The 19,576-nt window shown below is 45.3% G+C and overlaps 1 protein-coding gene across 6 annotated transcripts in view; it reads right to left on the bottom strand.

Moving 5' to 3' along the window:
- The window catches only part of SYNDIG1 (synapse differentiation inducing 1), a 186,885-nt gene that overhangs the window by 71,227 nt on the left and 96,082 nt on the right, over positions 1 to 19,576 (bottom strand). For all 6 annotated transcript variants that reach the window (XM_043603020.1, XM_043603018.1, XM_043603015.1 and 3 more), the window contains one exon: positions 3,336 to 3,473. In XM_043603020.1, the coding sequence (XP_043458955.1) occupies positions 3,336 to 3,473 (138 nt within the window). The remainder of the gene's footprint in view (positions 1 to 3,335; positions 3,474 to 19,576) is intronic.

Raw genomic sequence — 19,576 nt, 5'->3', positions numbered from 1 at the left:
TCCAGTAGAGCATGATCAGCACCTGCTTCTTTGCAGGAACCTTCTGGGGACTTTCTCTCTAACCTCACTTCTCTGACTCAGCTAGCTGCATGCTGTAGGTTATTTCAATACTGTTTTATGGATCAGGAAACAGGCCTGGCAAAGTTGCCTGCTGACCTGGACCCAGCCGGAATAAGGCAGAAAAACAAAAACAAAAACTGGGTTTTGTAAGTCCAGGGATCCTATTAATTCTCCTTCCCACTGCTCTATGTCATCTAACCACTGAGATTTGCTTTGTTGTGTTTTCCTGGAATGGACTCACATGTTACTGAGTAGTCCATTGAGTGGATATTTTGACAATGTACAGACATCATCTAATTGTCAGTGACTACGCTGAGGTATGATCTATGATAAAAAGAAAAAGAATACCCTAAGTCACACTTAGATGTCAAATATTTCCTTGTGAACCAGCGTTTGGAACCTAGAGGTCTCCTGGCTTCATAGATAGGCTGTTTGCTCTACTCTGACATCACCATCCCAGCCCCCCAGCCCCTGAGGGCAGCAGAAGGTGCCTATGGCCACCAACAAAGGACCCTGCAGAAACCAGCTCTGGGCTCTCCTCTCTCCAGTGCCCCAGGGAGAGCTCCCAGCTGGCCTTGCCCAGGAAAGCACTGATTTAATTTAGTGTAATGACTCTCGGAGTGTGTCTGTTCTACTGCGAACCGAGTGCTCTCCCCTTGGCAGCTCCCCTCCAATACCTGCTGCAGACTTTGTGTCTGCAATTGGGCCGAAGAGACACAAACAGAATGCCCGGCAGCCTGATGGCTGGACTGGAGTGCTGTGTGCCCAGGCTGGTTGTCTCCCAGGTCTGCAGGAAAGCCCCAAAGTGCCACAGCTGTGGGCTATAAGCAGTGAGCTTTGAGGGCATGGGTCTCAGCCCAGGGAGAAGGATCTGGACACAGGCCTTGTGAAGGGCACTCACCTGCAGAGTTCTCTATGAAATGTGGCACCTCTTCTCTGTTGGGGTTCCCCTGAAGGAAATCCATGCTCACAGCATAATGAAAAGGGGGACTGAGAGCCCGGGATCCCCTGGAAACCCTCTTCTAATTCCAGTGCTGCAAGAAACCCCTAAACTCCTCAACAATGTCTGCTCTTCACCTCAGAGCAGTGTGAGCAGAGGCCTCCATAGACACTATATTTCACATTCACTATTAAACAAATACTCAGAATCGTCTTTACCACTGAAGGTATTAAACGTCTGATGCATCAGGCCCAAGTAAGAGGTTCTTAAGGTGTGGAGAATAAAATTACTCTCCAAGAAAGGATCTAAATGCCAGCCTTGGCAACTGTGGCCTCGGTTTTTCAGACAAAGGTGCTGTGCACAGCTTGCCCTGCTCCAGAGACGGGGGCCTCACCCAGGATGTGGAGCAGCCAAGACAGAGGCAGCCTCTCCCTCCTTTCCCTGTGCCCAGCCATTTACTCGGTGCTCATTTCATCCAGCACCCTGCCTACATGTTTATGTCAATGTTGGATGTTGTCCCTTTGAACACATCTGTCCCCATCTAAAATTTGGCAACCAAAATATAGCTCTGAGTACTCCCCCCACCTCCCAGCCAGGGTAGGTAAAGGGCTTTCTTGGCAGGGTTGACCCAGGAGACTGGGAGTGACCCACCCTGCCTCACCACTGCAGGTAGCAGGACTGGAATATGGGGGGAGGGCTTAAGTTGAGCTTAAGGGAAAATCTGAATGGCCTGTGATGTGTGAGAAGCTGTTTCTCTTTGCTCTGCCCTCCTGACCTTCCTTTTCTTAGTGAAACTATCATGGCCTATTTGTAGCATGCTAACCCAGGTTCAGAGTGCAGTTTACACAGGAGCAGGCAGGCTCTATGTTCTACACACAGAGGGCATCTGTCCACATGCTTTTCTCCAGGTCCCACTGTGTGTCCTTAGCCCATGTAGTGCCCATGTCCCCTTCCTGGGGTCTGGGTACACCTAGGCCTGACTCTGCCCCATAGCCAGGCTGACCTCTGCCAGACCTGGAGTCTTGCTTCCTGTCCCATGCTTGTTCCCCCAGAGAAGGGGGTCTTTGGCATTTGTGGGATAAACTCACAAAAGTGAAGCTCAGACAGACCTTCCAGGCCAAGCTGGAACAATATGGAACAGCCACTTAGCCCAACCGCAGCAGTGCAGGACTGGCTGCCAACATACCCCCCACTGCCCCATTATCCTTTAGAACCAGGACAGCAGAGCAGTGCTGACTGAGCAGGGCTCTGCCTCATCCCTGCCTAGAAGGGCCTCTTGAGAGTTCCTGCTAAGAAGCACCTGCTTTCAGGGGCTCCAGCATTATTAGCTGGTCCACTGCTCTCCCCTGTTCCTCTGTGATGTCATGAAAGGGGGGAGGGAGAAAGGACAATGTATCAAGGGACTCTTCTCTCCCCAAACAAAATGAGATCAACACAGAAACCAGTAAGAAGCAGTGAGAGGCCATGCTGGGGTCAGCCAGGACACCTGTTTTCAAGCCAGGAGAAATAAATGTTTCAGACACCAAGCCTGCCTGAATCTGCTGTTTTCAGCCTGAGCTCCAGAACCCTGGATGCTGGAGAGGAAGCCCTGAGCGCTGCGCACCCAGAGGACACACATAAGTGTGGGCACCACACTCTCCACCTTGCCGACCCAGGGAACCACCTTGTCTTCCTCTGGTTGGGCTGGGCTGAGGTTTTGGGTGTGGTAACACTGGAACACACTGTAACTGACAGGTATGTGTCAATTTGATTAATAAAAATGGGAACGGAAACTGTTTCTGCATGAATAGTCTTCATTTGCTAGAGAATATCTTCCAAAGCCTGGCTTCCATGAAGGCACAACAGGGCAAATGCTTTGCATGAAAAAGACCTGGGAACCAATGCCTCCAGAAACCTTCACACTGGAGGAGGGAGGGTGTGATTCACCCTGTGATGGGCCATTCCTCTCACCGAACTTCAGCTGAGGAGTACTGAAGTACAGGCAGCAGACACTATAACCTGTTTTATATGAATGAGCCTGTCACAGACAGAACCACTCCTCACCTGCTGTCCTTGCCCTGGGCACAGCGTCTCTCAGCGCTGGGTCGGTCCTGCTGGCACAACCCAGGCTCCCGCTCACAGGCAGCTTCGGTCCCAGATTTGTAAAAAGCAGCAGAAGACTCCAGCACTCACCAGTCCCAGCAGCCTGAGGTGAGGCCCATGACCTCCCTCATGGGCCTGTCCTCCAACTATAAACTGCAGGCCCCTCAGATAGCAAGAGCTGAACAGGCTTCTCGGGCTCTCCTCCTCAGTGACCCGGGTAGGCTGTGTGTGTGGCCGACAGAGACAGGCTTACCTCGTGGGACAAGTAGAAGGCTGCAATGCCCAAAGGCCAGAAGCAGCAGAGCATGGAGAAGACGCTGAGGCCCAGGTGGTCCCTTGGGGGCATCATGAGGAAGTTGTCCTCACTCTCTGTGTCACTCGAGTAGTCACTCTGCAAGACAGAAGAGGACAGGGATGGTACAGAAGAAGAGAGCGTCACTAGTGGAATCACTGTACGATGCCCCTAGACATGGGTGCTGAGTCTGGAATGGAGAAAGCCCCTCTGGGAAGGTCACTGTTGTTATTGCCTACAAGTAGATTTCCCCCAAGAAAGGAAGCCCCCAGGTGAGGAGATCCTTATCAAGAACAAAAGAAAAAAATACTAAGTACTTGGCTCTTGAGTCATTCCATTGAAGATCAAATCCTACAGAAGTCCATTATTTCACAGATCTTTGGGACCTAGTGACACACAGTGGGGATAAAGTTTTAATCTATGCGAGGATGGGACAGGCACTCTCAGAAGGCCACACAAGGATGGGACTCCTCTCTTTATTCTAAGACTTCAAACAGGTTTATAGGACAAGGAGGGCTGGTGTTGGGCAAGGGGACACCGTCTCTGAGCCCTCTTCATTTCCCTAGACTTTGATCTGAGTTAGGACACTGCTGGGCCTGGTGTCAACCCCGGGTGAAAGTGCTGTCTCCAGAGGAGCTGACGGCTGCTTTGTTTGGAAGTTTCTCTGTGATGAGCCCACTTAGTGGGCCTGTGAGCTCAGCACAGGCCTGCCAGAGCCTCCTAGGGAGCCTGAGGTAGGGGGTCAGGGACTGGCACAGGGCTTTGTAAAAATCCATGGAAGACTCCATCCCTCACTAAGCAATGACAGCCATGGACCAAACCTCCCTGCAGAAAATCTCACTACTAGCTCCACGCACTAAATGGCTGCTGTCCTGTCAGCACCTCCAGGTCTAGATGTTATGACTAGAGGATGCTTTTTGCCTAATTGGTTATTCCATTTGCTGGGCCCCCATCATGAATTTTCTCTCCTCATCAAAACATGGCACACTCACGCTGACTCATCCAAAATCCAAGGCCAGCCTCTCTAACTGCTTATTTTATGCAAAGATAAAATCTCATTTTACTCCAGATTTTGTTTCCTAAAAAAGAAATGGAGCATTTCTTTCTGAAAGAGGGTCATTAGCTTCCTCACTCTCTTTGCCAGAGACAGAGGTTGTTAAACATGCAGCCTCTGGATGCAGGCTGGAGACATTCAGTGCTCAATGCAGCCATGCTGGCTACTTCCTCAGGTGGCTTTAGGGGCAGGCAGTGACCTGAGGCACCAAACACTCCGGTGGATACCCCATGTGAGCGCTGTGCTGCTGGCATCGCTGCCCGGTCCACCTCCAGCAGTGCCCCCATGTGCCTCCCCTGACATTCGCATGCACACACAAAGCCCACGTGGGACCATGGTCCTTCTCTTGGTTAACTAAATGCACATATCACTGCCAATCAGAGCCTCTAGTCAGCGTGCAGACAGACGAGGAGCTGCAGGGAACTAATGGAAACTTCCCGTTAGGACTCTGTTTCTATGTAGTTGAAGAACAGGCAAATTCTGATGATCTCATTCAAATCACAAACAAGGACCTTCTCCATAGGGCCTGTGACTGAAGTGGGTGATGCGCTAGAGTGTGGGTGTGGACACACTCTCACACATGCGCACACACCTACACACCCCGGCGGGTCAAGGACTGGAAGGCATCACTTCTCACAGAGGGCTGGCTCCTTTCCACTAGGCAGGCTCTCTGCCCTGGGGAGTCACCTGCCACTGGGGCAACATCCCCTCCGTGAGTTTGGGACTGTATGGCTTCTCCTCCATAGAGCCCTGTCTGTGAAATTCTATTCTTTTCACTCTGCAGCAGTGCTTTCCATGTGGTCTCCTAAACAATGACGGGAAATGAAAATCACTGTCCTTATGTCTGTCTGGGGAGGGCACTGAGCAGCCCCAGGAATGCACAAATCATGGGTGAGACCTGGGCCCAGAGGGCTAGCCAGGGAGAGATGTACCTGCTGGGATGCCGATATCTTTGATCTGAATGAAGGATGTGCAATGTTTTAGGCAGACCCTGAGTGTCTTCACAGCTGTGCATCTCCAGACAATGCTTGGCCTCCAGACCTTCACTTTGGAAACAGGAGTTGGCTGTCAGCACTGTGTATGTGGCTGAGCCATACCATGAATGGGCCTTTGCATGAGATGCTGGTGATCTCTGGGAAGGGAGGCACCTACAGTGACAATCCCAGGGCAACTCGTGAGCAGAGAGCCCCTGAGAGAGGTAGAGGACCAGGGATAAAAGGACAGCCACTTCTTCCAGCCCTCAACCCAGACCCTGAGCTAATAATCTTCACACCAATGAGTCAGCGTGCTGCAGGTGGATATGCTTGCACACAACCAACAACTTTGTCTATGAGTATTTTAGTTTTTTGGCTTTTGTGGGACTTCTTGTTTGTTTTATTTTACTAAGAGTTTTATATACCAGCACTCTGGATTCTCACAGCAACTCTGGAAATAAGTGTTGTTACTATTTTTGTTGTTGTTGTTCTTTTTATTTTATGAAGGACAAAGCTGGGCTCTGAGAGCTAAAAGCCTTGCCAAATCACAGAACTGCCCAGTCAGTGGCCACTCCTTCCAGAACTCTATACTGTTAACTGTGCTGGGCAGTAACCACTTGGCTCAAAGCAAACCCCATTTTGGCTAAATTTGCTTCTTGCGCAAATGTGAGATGTCTTTTCTGCCTCGCCTGCCCCAGTGATTACAATGACTGCTTCTGGACTGATATGTTTGATGGCAGCAGTGGATGGCCAGTGGCAGTAGTGGCCAGTAAGAGCCTTCTCAATCACGTTGCCAGAGCATGTGAATTGTTGCTGCAGACCACACAGGTACACTGAGCTCTGGCTTCTATTTTTGGAACCTGCTTAGAATTACACTGCTATCCCCATGAAGCAAAGAATTAAATTTCAGGGCACTCCCCCAAAATCTTCACAGACTTTTATTTAGAAGCATAAGGGAACCACACTCTGTAAATTGCAAAGTTGTGGCTACACGGTACCAAAGTAATTAGTCAATTTTGATCAAAATAGATTTTAAATATTCAGACAAATTACAGGGCAGACAAAAACAGCCCAGTTCATTTTATGTTCTGTCTTCCACCGGCGGCTGTTTTGTGGGTATAAGCAGCGTGTACATCTTGCCATTAAACAGGGAGGAGAGGAGAGGAGATGAGTCCAGCCTGGGCAAGGCTGCATAGATACCAATAAACCAAACAGGGAAAACACACAACCACCAGTACCAAGAAATTCATCATGCACAGCAGCTGCTTCTAAAAATCCTTTTCATGGGTCATCAGATTGGAGAATTGCAAGGCAGACTAAAAGCATTCCAAGGGGACTTACAATTCCTGCAGATGCCCCTTCTGAGGCAGCCAATGCTGGGTGGGCAGAGGAAGGGGCTGCTTGGTCCCTCCGCTGTGCCTTGCTGGCCCACTGGTGCCCCACACAAAGGACCCATTCTCTGCCCATTTCTACCACCTCCACTCAGAAGTTGTCCCCTTGGTTTTTTTTTTTTTCCCTTAGGATACTTCGATAAAACAATCATAATGCCAGGCACAATGCCCAGTGTTTTGCACATAACGATTCACTCAGCTATGTGAGTCTGGGCTGTGAGGATGCCATCTTAGGGATGCAAAGCTGGGCTCAGCCATGTCACTTGGTGTCACTCAAGGCCTCCCACATCCCCTGCCCACCCCCTCTGGGTCTCACACTTTCTTCCCTCCCCCACCCCCAGGTATAGCTTGCTCATCTGCAGTGCGGCTCCACGTGGCCCCAAGGAGAGAGTGTAGGTGCATTGAGCAGGATGGTACAGCAGCAGGCCTTGGGCGGCTTGAATGCAGGGTTCCCCATGGAGGCTTACTTCCCAGGCATGTAGGGGGTTGGTTCTAGAGTATTCCTGACAGCACTGTTTAAAAACACCAAAATTACAAAATAATTCTACGTATAATTCTATATAATCATGGAAAAAAGATTTCAAAAGGAGAAAAAAAGAAATCTATATAATCATGGAAAATGATAATATAAATGTTTATTTCCTTAGAAAGATGTTTATAAGAACTTAGGTGAAAAACTAGAGTAGAAAGTGTAATAAGTCATATCCCTCCAGGATGTCAGAATGTGCTTCTGGATGGCCAGGATATTGGTTATTTTTTTTTCTCTCTGCATTTCTGGGTTTTAGCATTTTTCTATACTAAGTAAGTTCATTTAACAATGAAAATTATCAAGGTGCAGATGTGCTAACGGGTGCGGGAGCTTCCACCATTCCTTCATCCTCACTTAGAACCCTGTGGACTATGGTTTCAATGAGACTAGGTACAGAGAAATCACATAACATGGGCCTGTAGCCTGAAGAGCAGCTGCTGGATCAGGACTGGAGCTCAACACAACACCTGAGCTCACTCACTGAGACACAGGTCAGACCTGACCTTGCCACTGGTCCCTCGGCCTTATCTCACTGAGGGTCAAGACCAGAGCCCTCAGAGCAGCCCATGACACTCCTCTGTGTTGACTAGCATGGCAGCTGTAGCCACGTGGATCTATTTAAACTTGAATTACCTAAAATCAAACACACCCAACAATTAGTTCCTCAGCCAAACTACCACATTCCAAGTATTCGGCTGCCACAGGTAGTTAATGCCTATCACACTGAGCACAGATGTAGAACATTTGCAGTATCTCAGAAAATTCTATTGGATAACACTGTCTTCTAGGATCTGACCCCTATTAAGTTTGACTTCATTGTCCTCCACCCACAGGCAACACTCTGATATTCCTGCAACATGCCTCAGGGTTTTGCACTTGCTGTTCTCTCAGCCTAGAATTCTCTACCCCAGAGACACATATGACTGGCTTCCCAACTTCATCTGGGGCTTTTCTCAAATGTCACTTGTCATTATAGCCTTTCCCAGATACCCCATAAGGCTGTCACTGCTGTCCCCCATTACTATCCCCTTACCTGTCTCCTTTGCACTACAGGTGGCACTAGTTTGTTTACTGTCTCTCTTCCTCTAAGCACTAAGAAGGCAATTTTGCATGTTTTGGTCACAGCTGCACCCTATGTGCCCAGAACAGTGTCTTGCACATAGTAGGCACCCAAAGCACATGTGCTGAAAGAAAGAATTCACATGTACATGAAGCCAACATGGACAGTACCAGCGGAAGCAGCAAAACTCCCAGAGTTTTCCCAGAGTGCACTGGAGTAACCAGGGGATTTGCTCTACCTTGTCTCCTCTCCTTCTCCACTGGAAGTGCCTTCCCTAGTGCCCTCCAGAATGCACATCCTAACCATCCATTTAGGTGAGACCACAGGGAAGGTGGGGGAGAATGATGACATGGTCAGGTTCAAGGCTGTCTTAGGACAGCTGATGATAAGGATAAGCCACTATGAGGATGTAGGCAGATGGACACAGCTCCCTCAACCTCCGTGTGTGTCTGTAAGAGGCACACCCAATGTTCTGTGGTCTTGTAGCCAGCATGGATTGTGAGATCCCCTGCCTATATGAGAGGAGTGAAGTGTGGGTGAGTGCCTTTGATACCCCAGAAAAGTCAATATCCAACAAAGCTTCTACTTCTAAAGGAGGAAATAGCTCCTAGTGAGCTATGTTGGCAAGGTCAATGCTAGGTTTTAATTCCCGAAGTCCTTGCGGGGCCAGAACTGGGACCACCTGCCCTCACCTGCACTATCAGGTGGATCCCAGGGATCCACCTGTGTCCACTTAAGGGTTTTCCATGGCCAACTTGTCTGTGGAAGAACCTAATCCCTTCATCATTCAGTCAACTCATCTCTGAACCAGGCTTTCCCTGACACATTGAGGTCCACTGGTCTCTCCTGTATTGACATCAGATTACATAAAAACGACAGATGCATGCTGAGTACTCATTCTGTGTAATGTACACATAGCTTACAGATGACAAGGTATATAGACACCTGGAATCAGATCAGTAACACAGAATATGTTAGTATCTAAACACACTTTGTCCTAAATTATTAAGTAATTATTTTAGGCATGTAATTTAGTTTCTCCTACTAGGTAGTAATTGTCTTGTAGACAGAGATTATTTGCTATATCAGTGCAATGGGGGCAAGAAAAAAACCAACAAAATCTACTTGAACACTCAAACTGCCTCTTTGGGACACTTTGAAAGAGCTTGTTTGTGGACCGTGTTGGTACATTTGGATGGCCCAGGTGGAGATTGTGGAAGGGACTCCACTGTTTGGGGGTTTCCTCAAAAGCCTGTGTAGGAGGGGTGGAAGGGGGATGGGAAGGGAGGGGGTGAGAGATTAGGGTGTCAGGAGCCTGGGGCACTATTAAGGGAGAGCAGCAGCATCTGGCATGGTCTTAGGATGGGAGCAATTGTATTCTTCCTCACAGGAGTAGAGACAATCCCAGAAAGAATCCCAAGTTCATGTATGTCACCCCTTCCTGGTGCTTGGTGAGAGCCAAGGAAATTGTGACTTCAGAATTTGGGAATCAGACCAGACAAGGAGCAAAGCAGATTATGAAGCCAGAACCTTGGCCTTTGCCCTAATCTCTTTCAAGTATGGGATGCTTGGAGCACATGCTCCCTAGTGTCCCAAGTGAAGACAGCCCAAAGCAGGTATGACCAGATTTCCCCTCAGCAACTCTCAATAACCATCGCTCCCAAACTCATGCCCTGCATCATCATCAGACAATGAAACTATGTGCAATGTCAGTAAAGTATCACATGCATTTCACTCTCTAGTTCCTAAAACCTGGGAATTCCATTTTTTCTGTTAATTAACTCCCCATTGGTCAGGAAGTTCAATGAATAGAAACACAAGGTTTCCTAATATATATGTATTTTTCACAACATGTTCAATTTTCCGCCAATAATGACAACCTATGCATTTATTCTTTGGAGGAACATCACAGTTTGCATGACAATGCAGGTTGCATCATTTTCACTTAATTGGGAGGGGGCGTGTTTCCATGCTGCAGTTCATGCAGTGTGCCAGGGGCCTCCTGAAGGGCAGGGGAGGGGTGGAAGCCCTCAGACCCAAACCCCCTGCTTATGCATAAACGCTCCACTGTTTTCTGTGTGCGTGTTGGGTTCCCAGGCAAACTTTGGTAAAACAAATGACACTCAGTGAAAGAAGGAAGAAAGAAAGAAAGAAAGAAAGAAGAGAGGAAGAAAGAAAGGGAGGAAGGAGAGGAAGAAAGGGAGAGAGAAAGAAAAAAAGAAAGGAACAAAGAAAGGTTGAAAATGAGAGAGTTAATGCATCACTCAGAAATAATTTTTTTTTGCCTCCTGGTAATATCTGGCATAATATTCCCTAAATGATTTTATATTCCTTGAGGAGGGAGGTATTTTTAGAAGACAATAATCCAATTAAGAGCATAAAAATATGAAAAATTTCCAAAGATGGGGGAGAATAAAGTTAACTCAGAAGGGATATCAAATACCACATAAGCATCTTATGTTTTCCAGAATGAATGAGACCCAGTCCCCAATCTGTATAAACAGGCGCATGCAACACTGGGCCAACCATGCCGCAGTACTCATTTCGCACCTCGTCCTTCTCTTTGGGAAGCTCCCAGCTTGATTCTGGGTATCGAGTGGATGAGTGAGTGAGTTAATATGTGAGGAGATTATTTGCAAGGAGACTGTATGGAATAGACCAACATGGTGTACAAACATGGGATAGTGGAAACCAAACAGACACTGCTTGGTGGGTCACCTCCAGTAACTGTGTTCTTCTTTCTATTGCTTCCAAGTTTGTTTTTTCCTTTGTGGTGGGGGCTTCCTGTCTTAGTTCCTAGTATAGTCCCATGAAGGCTACATTCCCATAATCAATAGATTTGATTAATCTGTGACTTTAATTTCCTTTTATTTATCTATTTTTATTATTATTTAAATGTTTACTTTGGACAGAGGATCAGAAGTGGGCTCAAACCCATGAACTGTGAGACCATGACCTGAGTTGAAGTCAGACACTTAACCAACTGAGCCCCCCCAGGCACCCCACTTTAATTTCCTTTTAAAAAGGCTAAGCTTCTACACATCAGGTTCCAGGAGGGCTTCAGGAGGAGCCCCTGCCAGGCTGCATCCTGCATTCATTACCTTCAGAAAGCAAACTCAGTGGAGGTTGACCTGATGAGGCTGGGAACACACAAACAAGGTTTTCAGGGCCAGGTCTGCAGCATTCTGGGGAGACAGGCATTCCTTCACACAGAGAAGCTCTCAAGACAGAAACTTCTGCTGCTGGTTACTTGTAATGGACAAAGTGCAAAATCATCTCTTATCTGAGAACTGTCTAATTATCATCTAGGGGTGGTTGTAGCCTTAGGACCTGTAATGTTCTGGAAGCAGGAGCAAATGAAGCAAGGTTCATTAAGATTTATGTCTGGGGGTCACTCCTGGTTTATCACTGCTTATGAAAGTGGGGTGTGATGGTAACACATGAGCACACTACAGGGCTATTCCATATGCCTGTATTAATTTAAGTGCTTGTTTTCTAACTAGATATGGGTATTTATATTATGTTTTTAAATGTTTTATTTATTTATTTATTTATTTATTTATAGCAAGCTGGGGAGGAGCAGAGAGAGAGGGAGAGAAAATCCCGAGCAGGCTCTGCACTGTCAGCACGGAGCCTGACGTGGAGCTCAATCCCACAAACTGTGAGATTGCTACCTGAGCTGAAACCAAGAGTTGGATGCTTAACTGACTGAGCCACCCAGGCACCCCACTAGGTGTGAGTATTTAATCCAATGGTTAGGTTAGGAGAACCAGCTCCCTCTATGACTTCCCCTACAAGGTCAGGTCTTCTTGCAGTCTGAAAGTGCTCAGGGGCCCTGGGAAAGAATGCTTAGCAAAATGCTTTTTTTTTTCAAAGTTTATTTTATTTTTTGGGACAGAGAGAGACAGAGCATGAATGGGGGAGGGGCAGAGAGAGAGGGAGACACAGAATCGGAAACAGGCTCCAGGCTCCGAGCCATCAGCCCAGAGCCTGACGTGGGGCTCGAACTCACGGACCGCGAGATCGTGACCTGGCTGAAGTCGGACGCTTAACCGACTGCGCCACCCAGGCGCCCCAGCAAAATGCTTTTTTAAGACCCGCGGTAGCATAACTCCTCTTAGAAACAGACTTTGAGTATAGAATTGGGGTGTGTTGTTTTCCTGGGAGATGAGCACAGGAAATATCACAGGGCAGAGAAGTGGGACATGTCTGGGAACACCACCAATACACCACCAATAAAGGATGTGTATTGAGGCAGGCACCTCTATGAGACCTCTGGGGCTTGGTCCTGCTGGGACCTCAAGGGGCCAGAGTGAGATCATTCCCAAACTACCTCCTGCTGGTTAGTGGATGAGGATTGTTCCTGGGGCCAAAGGTTCTCCTACACTTTGCAGATGGTCTCTCAGGTCCCCAGAGAAAGTCCTCAGGTAGGTGGAGGCCAGGCCAGGGGACCTTCTCCTGAGGACTACTGATAGCAAGTGCTACAGAGCCCAGGGAGAAACTGGGGGTGTTAGACACCCTAAAAGCTTGAATCAGGGCAATGCTACGTGGAGCAAGAACCACACTCAGTGAACACCTGGGAAGGGTGAGCAAATGGGGGCCCACAAGGTACGTGGGCATCCAGGATGATAAACCCCATCCCTACCAGGTAAATAAGCACAAAGAAAAAACATGCATCATGTGTGTAAGACTTGATGTAAAATAACACCACACAAATGAGGTAAAACTGATCTAGGCATAGCAAGTAATCATTGTGTGTTGGTAATTAGGTTACTTTTTCACTCATGTTTTTGTTTTTAATCCACAGTGTGGATGCAGCTGAGTTGTACACTGAACTTCAGATTTTGTGAAGAAATTGAGATTTCCATCTGAAGGTCCCTTGCTCAGTTAAGGACCTGGGCGCAGCATGTACAAAGGCCTAGGTGAGGAGTACTGTACATGCATAAGGCTCTAGAAAGAAAATGGTGTGAAGTGGGAGCAGAGAGGTGCTCACAGCCAGACCATGCAGAGTCCTGGTCACTTTCCACTGCTTGAGAAAACCAGGTCTTACCTTACATCAACCAAGTGACCAGGAAATAAACAGGGACCTATTCTTTTATGGCCAACCCAGAGGGCTGGTTTACAACTAACCAGCCCTAGCATGTCGAGTTATCACTAATTGTTGATCCAGTTTCTAAACGTGCATCCCTGCTTTAGTATGATTCATTATTGCATAAGGTAACGATTGTCCTTTTTAGATTTTCTTGCTTCCAGTTTATGTTACATTTGTCTGAGGAACTCAACACATAATCCACCTAGTTCCTCACTGTTTTCAGGTGAGAAGTCCAAGTAGTTGTAACAAGGTGAATTTGGACTGGTTTGAAGGTAAAGAGGGAAACAAGGGCTGAAATCTTAGTCCAGCCTTCTTGCCACTGTGGTGTGTCTCACTCCCAGAGTCCCTCATCAACAGAAGTATCTAGATGGAAAGCCTCCTGAATTACATGGCCTGGGCTCTGTGCCTGCCTCACGAGTCCAGGTGGAATCATACTCAATCACATTCACAGAAAGGACAAGGAAAACTACACCAAGACACCACTTTTCACCTATTGTCAAAAATTAAAAAGCACAATCAACGATATTATTAGGTTGTGGGGAAACAGGCTGATTGAGATGCAAATGGGTGCAGCCTTAGGAAGCATATTTGTCCATATAACATAATTAAATATGTGTTTATTTTTGGCCCTGTAATCTCATTTCTAGGAATTTATCCGGAAGATTCACCTCCAATAATATGGAAATACATATGCATGAGGTTATTTGCTGCAGCATTATATGTAATTCCCAACTACTAGAAATGACTGAAGTGCTCATTCAAAGAAGAGTGTTCACATAAACTGTGATACATCTACACAATGGAATACAATGCAGCTTACAAACATATGAAGTGCTCCACTGTGAGCTGGCTGGACTGGAATTGAGGGTATCTGTTTCTACCTATCTATAAATAGATCAAATGTGTGTATAATATGGATACACACAGTTACACTGATATGTGACATGTGCACATAGGTGTTTTCCATCTAGGTTTCTGAGAGTGCCTGGAAACAGTGATCTCCATCCCCAGGGGCAGTGAGCAGACTTAGCACCCAAATGTTAGTTTTTAAATACCGTTCTCCAATAAAAGCACCCAGGGTTCTTTGGAGAAATGGCTGATTTCAGGGGTAGGATTGCCAACACAACAGGATATATCTAGAATAGCTTGCTGTACCAGGGAATGATGACGATGATTAAAGAATGATGAGTTACGTCCAAAGTGCACAGAAGCGAAATTGAAAGGGGCTGTCGAGTACATAACAAAGTAAGTACCACAATAGATAATGTAATAAATGGAACAGTAACCCACTGAATAAAATAAGAACCAATTGGCCCAGCCTGAAATAAAGTTCTAAATGAGGGAAACAATAAATATGGGGGAAGGGAAAACTCTGCTTCATAGTGGAATGCCAAGTAATAAATACAGAACGAACTATGGGGTTTCCAATGTGTCAGAGAATGCTAAACCTAGATGGATAACTACTGGGACATAGGGTGCCCCCACAGTCTCAGAGTATCTACCTACCTACAAGATACTAATTAATTGCAAAGAAACACCATCTCTTGGCCAGTGAGAAACTTGGCCAGCACCATTGTCAACAAGTGACTAAAGTTATGGGTCACACTGACACCGTGGCCTCCTGATGCACTGCACTAGGAAGGGCACAGCCTCACTTCTGTGGTGGTCCTGACAAAAATGCAGCCACACGAATTGTCAGACAAACCCAAACCTGGGTCTGTCTGTAAAATAACTGACCTGTACTCTGCAACAATGTCAAGGTTACGAAAGAGAAAGAGAGACAGAAGAAGATTCCAGATTACAGAAGACTAATGAGGCATGGCAAAAAAACGGGAATATGGGATTTTGAACCCAATTTTTTTCTTTTACTACAAAGAACAATATTGAAAGAATTAGAAAAATTTGAATAAATCTATAGAACAGATGATAGTATTGTAATAATTTTAATTTCCTTTTATAAGTGACTTTTTTAGAAAACACATATGGTTCATTTAGTGGTAAAGGAAATTCATGTGTGTAACTTAACTGCAAATATCTCAGAAAAACTTGTGTACAGCTGACCCTTGAACAATCTGGGTTTGAATTGTATAGGTCCACTTACAGGTGAATTTATTTCAATAAAACAGTATTGTAAATATATTTTCTCTTCCTTATGATTTTCTTAATAATGTTTTCTCTAGCTTCCTTTATTGTAAGAATACAGTATATAATACATATAGCACATAAAACATGTGTTGTTTATGTTATTGGTAAGCCTTCTGGCCAACAGCAGGCTATTAGCAGTTAAGTTTTGGTGGAGTCAAAAGCTATAAATTTTTGACGGTGTGGAGCCAGTGCTCCTACCCCCTGCAATGTTCAAGGACCACCTGTATATAGATAGAATGATAAAGCAAGTGTAGTAAACTATTGAGGCTGAAGAAAACAGGTGACAAACATACAGAAGTTCTTTGTACTGGTCTTGCAACTTTTCTGAATGTCTCAAATTATTTTAAAAATAAAAAGTTAAAAAAAAATCCCTCCTACATACACCATTGTAGAAGGCAAAAATTTTACTTTAAATTGATTTTTTCCTTTTTTGTATATTGCTTTCCTTTTGTTGTTAAGTTTATTTATTTTGAAAGAGAGAGAGCATGTGCCCATGCAAATGGGGTAGGAGTTGGTGGGGAGAGAATCCCAAGCAGGGTTTGTGCTGTCAGCGCAGAGCCCAACATGGGGCTCTATCTACAAACCCTGAGATCATGACCTGAGCTGAAACCAAGAGTCAGACGCTTAATCACCTGAGCCACCCAAACACCCCTGTTTTCTTTTCTTGATTGTGTTTTAATGAAAACACTGTGAACATTATGGGGAAAACAGGGAGGAAAATACTGAATTTACTTTCTTCATGAAATATGAATAATTCATTTTACGTTGCAATTTGGTATTCCATGAAACCTGTCCTTTTCATGTTTCCACAGAGAAGCTACTTGGTGGCATTTGATATCACACACCTGCCCACAGGAGCTCAGAGAGCTCACACAGAGAGGTGTGCCTGAGCTAAACAAACCTAAGGGGGCTTCCAGAATAAAGCATGGATGCCATGCATAGTCAGAGGTATCATCTCACAGGACAGGGCAACTGAGTGCCACCTCCAAGGGCCCATGTAGCAAAGGGTTCCTGGAAGAATCTGGCAGAGGATGGCTCATGAGTGCCAATGCTATTCACAGAATGCACAACCTCAGGAGCTCAGAGAAAAACAATGCATGAAAGTTCAGGCTGAGAAGTATGAGGAGGGACAGGCTAGAAGCCAGAGGAGCCTAGCAGAATGTGAGCCCTCCTAAGAACTATGGGCAAGCTTGGGGGAATGTGATATCACCCATCCACAACTATCCATGTACCCAGAAAATAGTCTATAAGCTCTAATAAGTGCCAGAGATTATTCTAGATACTGGGGGAGGGGTGCAGGTGAACATCACAGTGCCCTTTCTTAAGAGATCAGTGGTCATCTCTGCTTCCCATACCCTGTCCAGCCCTGTGCCCCATCACAGAGTAAACCAGAAACCTCTTTTGCTTGAGTGAGAGGCATGTCCACCTTGCTCCAGAATGGGCAGAGTGTAGATCCCCTACCCGACTTGTTCAATGTCTTTTTTGTCCTCTCAGAGTTTCAGTCACTGGCCAAAGCCACCAGCCCCTATACACTGTCAGATCCCTGAATCCACATCTTCCATCTCTACAATAAAAAACAACTTCCTGAAACAGGGGATCAAGGAGAACCTTGTGTGTAGGCGGTTCCAGAAGTCACCTGTCCAGTCTCTCTTAGTTCACTGCTGGTCCATGGAATACAGCCCCACACATCTGGAAGCACCTGTGGCCCAAGTGGGCTCCCTAGTTTGTAAGAATTAGAATTTTTTCCAAATCAAAAGGTTGCTTCTGTGCAAAATCCAATTACAGTAAATATCTGGCTACATATCAAGGGACTGACCGGGGTGTTCTAGGTAATCAGATATCAACTATTTAAAAAAATTGTTAACTTCCCAATTTTCTTTATTCTAAAGTATTCTGCTTTATTGAGGGGAAAGAATATATTTAAGTTGTATTAACATCCTATAAAAAGAATGTTAAAATTCATTAAAGAACCTCATGAAATATGTATATGTGTATATATGTATAAACTATTTCAGTGTGTGTGCAATTGAGACAATTTTAGACTCACATAAAAGTTTCAGAAATAGAACAGAGTTCCTGTAGAAATTGCAAAGATAGAACAGAGAGTTCCCACATACCCTAGAGTGCCTCTTACATAAGCACAGCACATGATCAAAACCAGGACATTGACACGGAGAACAAGGCTAAACCACAGACCTAAATCAGATCTCACAGCTTAACCATGCCCTCGCTTTTGTTTGATTGTTTGTTGTCTAAAGGTCTATGGGTTTGCTGCATGTGTGACTTATAAAACCAGTACAACAATCAGGATACAGGAAGGTCCTATAGCCTTAAAAAGCTCCTTCATGTTATTGCTGCCTTTTTATAGTTACCTCCCTTCCTTCACCTTTGACCCCGGGCAACCACAGAGCTGCTGCCTGTTGCTACACTTTTGTCTTTTGGAGAATGTCAGAGCAATGGAATCAGACAGTATGTGACTGTTAGAGACCCACCTTTTCTGCTCAGCACAATACCCAGTACAATACCTGGGTGTATCAGCAACGCATTCATTTTATTCCTGAGTAATATTGCATGATGAGGAAGTGCCACCCTCCATGAATGAAGCTCATCCATTCATCCACTGGAGGACATTAGTTTCTAGGTTTGAGTTATTACAAGTAAATGCTGCGATGTACAGGAACAGGTTTCTGTGTGGATGTAAGTTTTCATTTCTTTAGAGCAAATGCCCAGGAGTGGGATTGCTGTGTCATATGGTAATTGTTCAGCTTTGTGAGAAAGTGACAGCCTTTTCCAGAGTGGCTGTACCCTTCTGCATTCCTACCAGCAATGAATGAGAATTAGTTGCTTTGCATTTTCACCAACACTTGGTAGTGTCTGTGTTTTGGATTTCAGCCATTGTTAAGAGGTGTGCCCTGCTATCTTACCATGGTTTTAATCTGCATTTCCCCGATGGCTAATGATGTTGAATGTTCTTGTGTGCTTACCCACCATCTGCACACCCTATTTGGTGAAGTATCTGTTCAAATCTTTTGCCATTTTAGAAGTTGGTTTGTTTATTTTCCTACTTTTGAGTTTAGAGAATTTTTAAATATACTTTGGATACACATTATTTGTCAGACATGTGACTTGCAAATATTTTTCTCTCACTCTGCAGCATCTTGTCTTTTCATTATTTTACATGTATTTTGCAGAGTAAAACTTTAACTTTGATGAAGTCAAATTTATCTATCTGTTCTTTTATGGCTTGTCCTTCTAACTTCAATCTAAAAACTTAAAAAAAAAATTAATGTTTACTTACTTTTGAAAGAGAGAGAGACAGAGTGTGAATGGGAAAGAGAGAGAAGGAGATGCAGAATCCAAAGCAGGATCCAGGCTCTGAGCTGTCAGCACAGAGCCCAACATGGGGCTCCACCTCATGGACCGCGAGATCATGACCTGAGCTGAATTGTATGCTTAACCTACTGAGCCACCCAGGCGCCCCTAAAAATTCTTCACCTAACTTAACCTACTGAGCCACCCATGCGCCCCTAGAAATTCTTCACCTAACTTTAGGTTACAGAGATTTCCTACATTTTCCTCTAAATGTGTTATAGTTATACACTTTACATTTAAATGTAAATGTGAATGTGATGACCACTTCTTTTTCAGAGCAACGTTGCTACCATTTGTGCAGTAAATTAAGTCAGCTACAAGAACACATGCTTGTCAACACAAACTCCAGAAATGAAATACAACACTGGGGCTGGTGTATGATAATTGCAAAACAGAAGGTTAAAAATGGATTAGCTCATAAATGGTGCAGTGATAACACCTTTCCTATTCCTTGCATCAATATGCACTCAAATAGATAAAACATACACGACTGAAAATAAGCATATAGTGAATGCTCACGTATCCTTCACTCAGACTCTATTGTTAGCATAGCTACTATACTGACTTTATCAGATATTTACCAAG

The sequence above is a fragment of the Prionailurus bengalensis genome, chromosome A3, assembly GCF_016509475.1.
Source record: "Prionailurus bengalensis isolate Pbe53 chromosome A3, Fcat_Pben_1.1_paternal_pri, whole genome shotgun sequence".
Taxonomy (NCBI): Eukaryota; Metazoa; Chordata; class Mammalia; order Carnivora; family Felidae; genus Prionailurus; species Prionailurus bengalensis.
The sequence above is the reverse complement of the archived record's forward strand: the minus strand, read 5'-3'. Positions and strand labels throughout refer to the sequence as shown.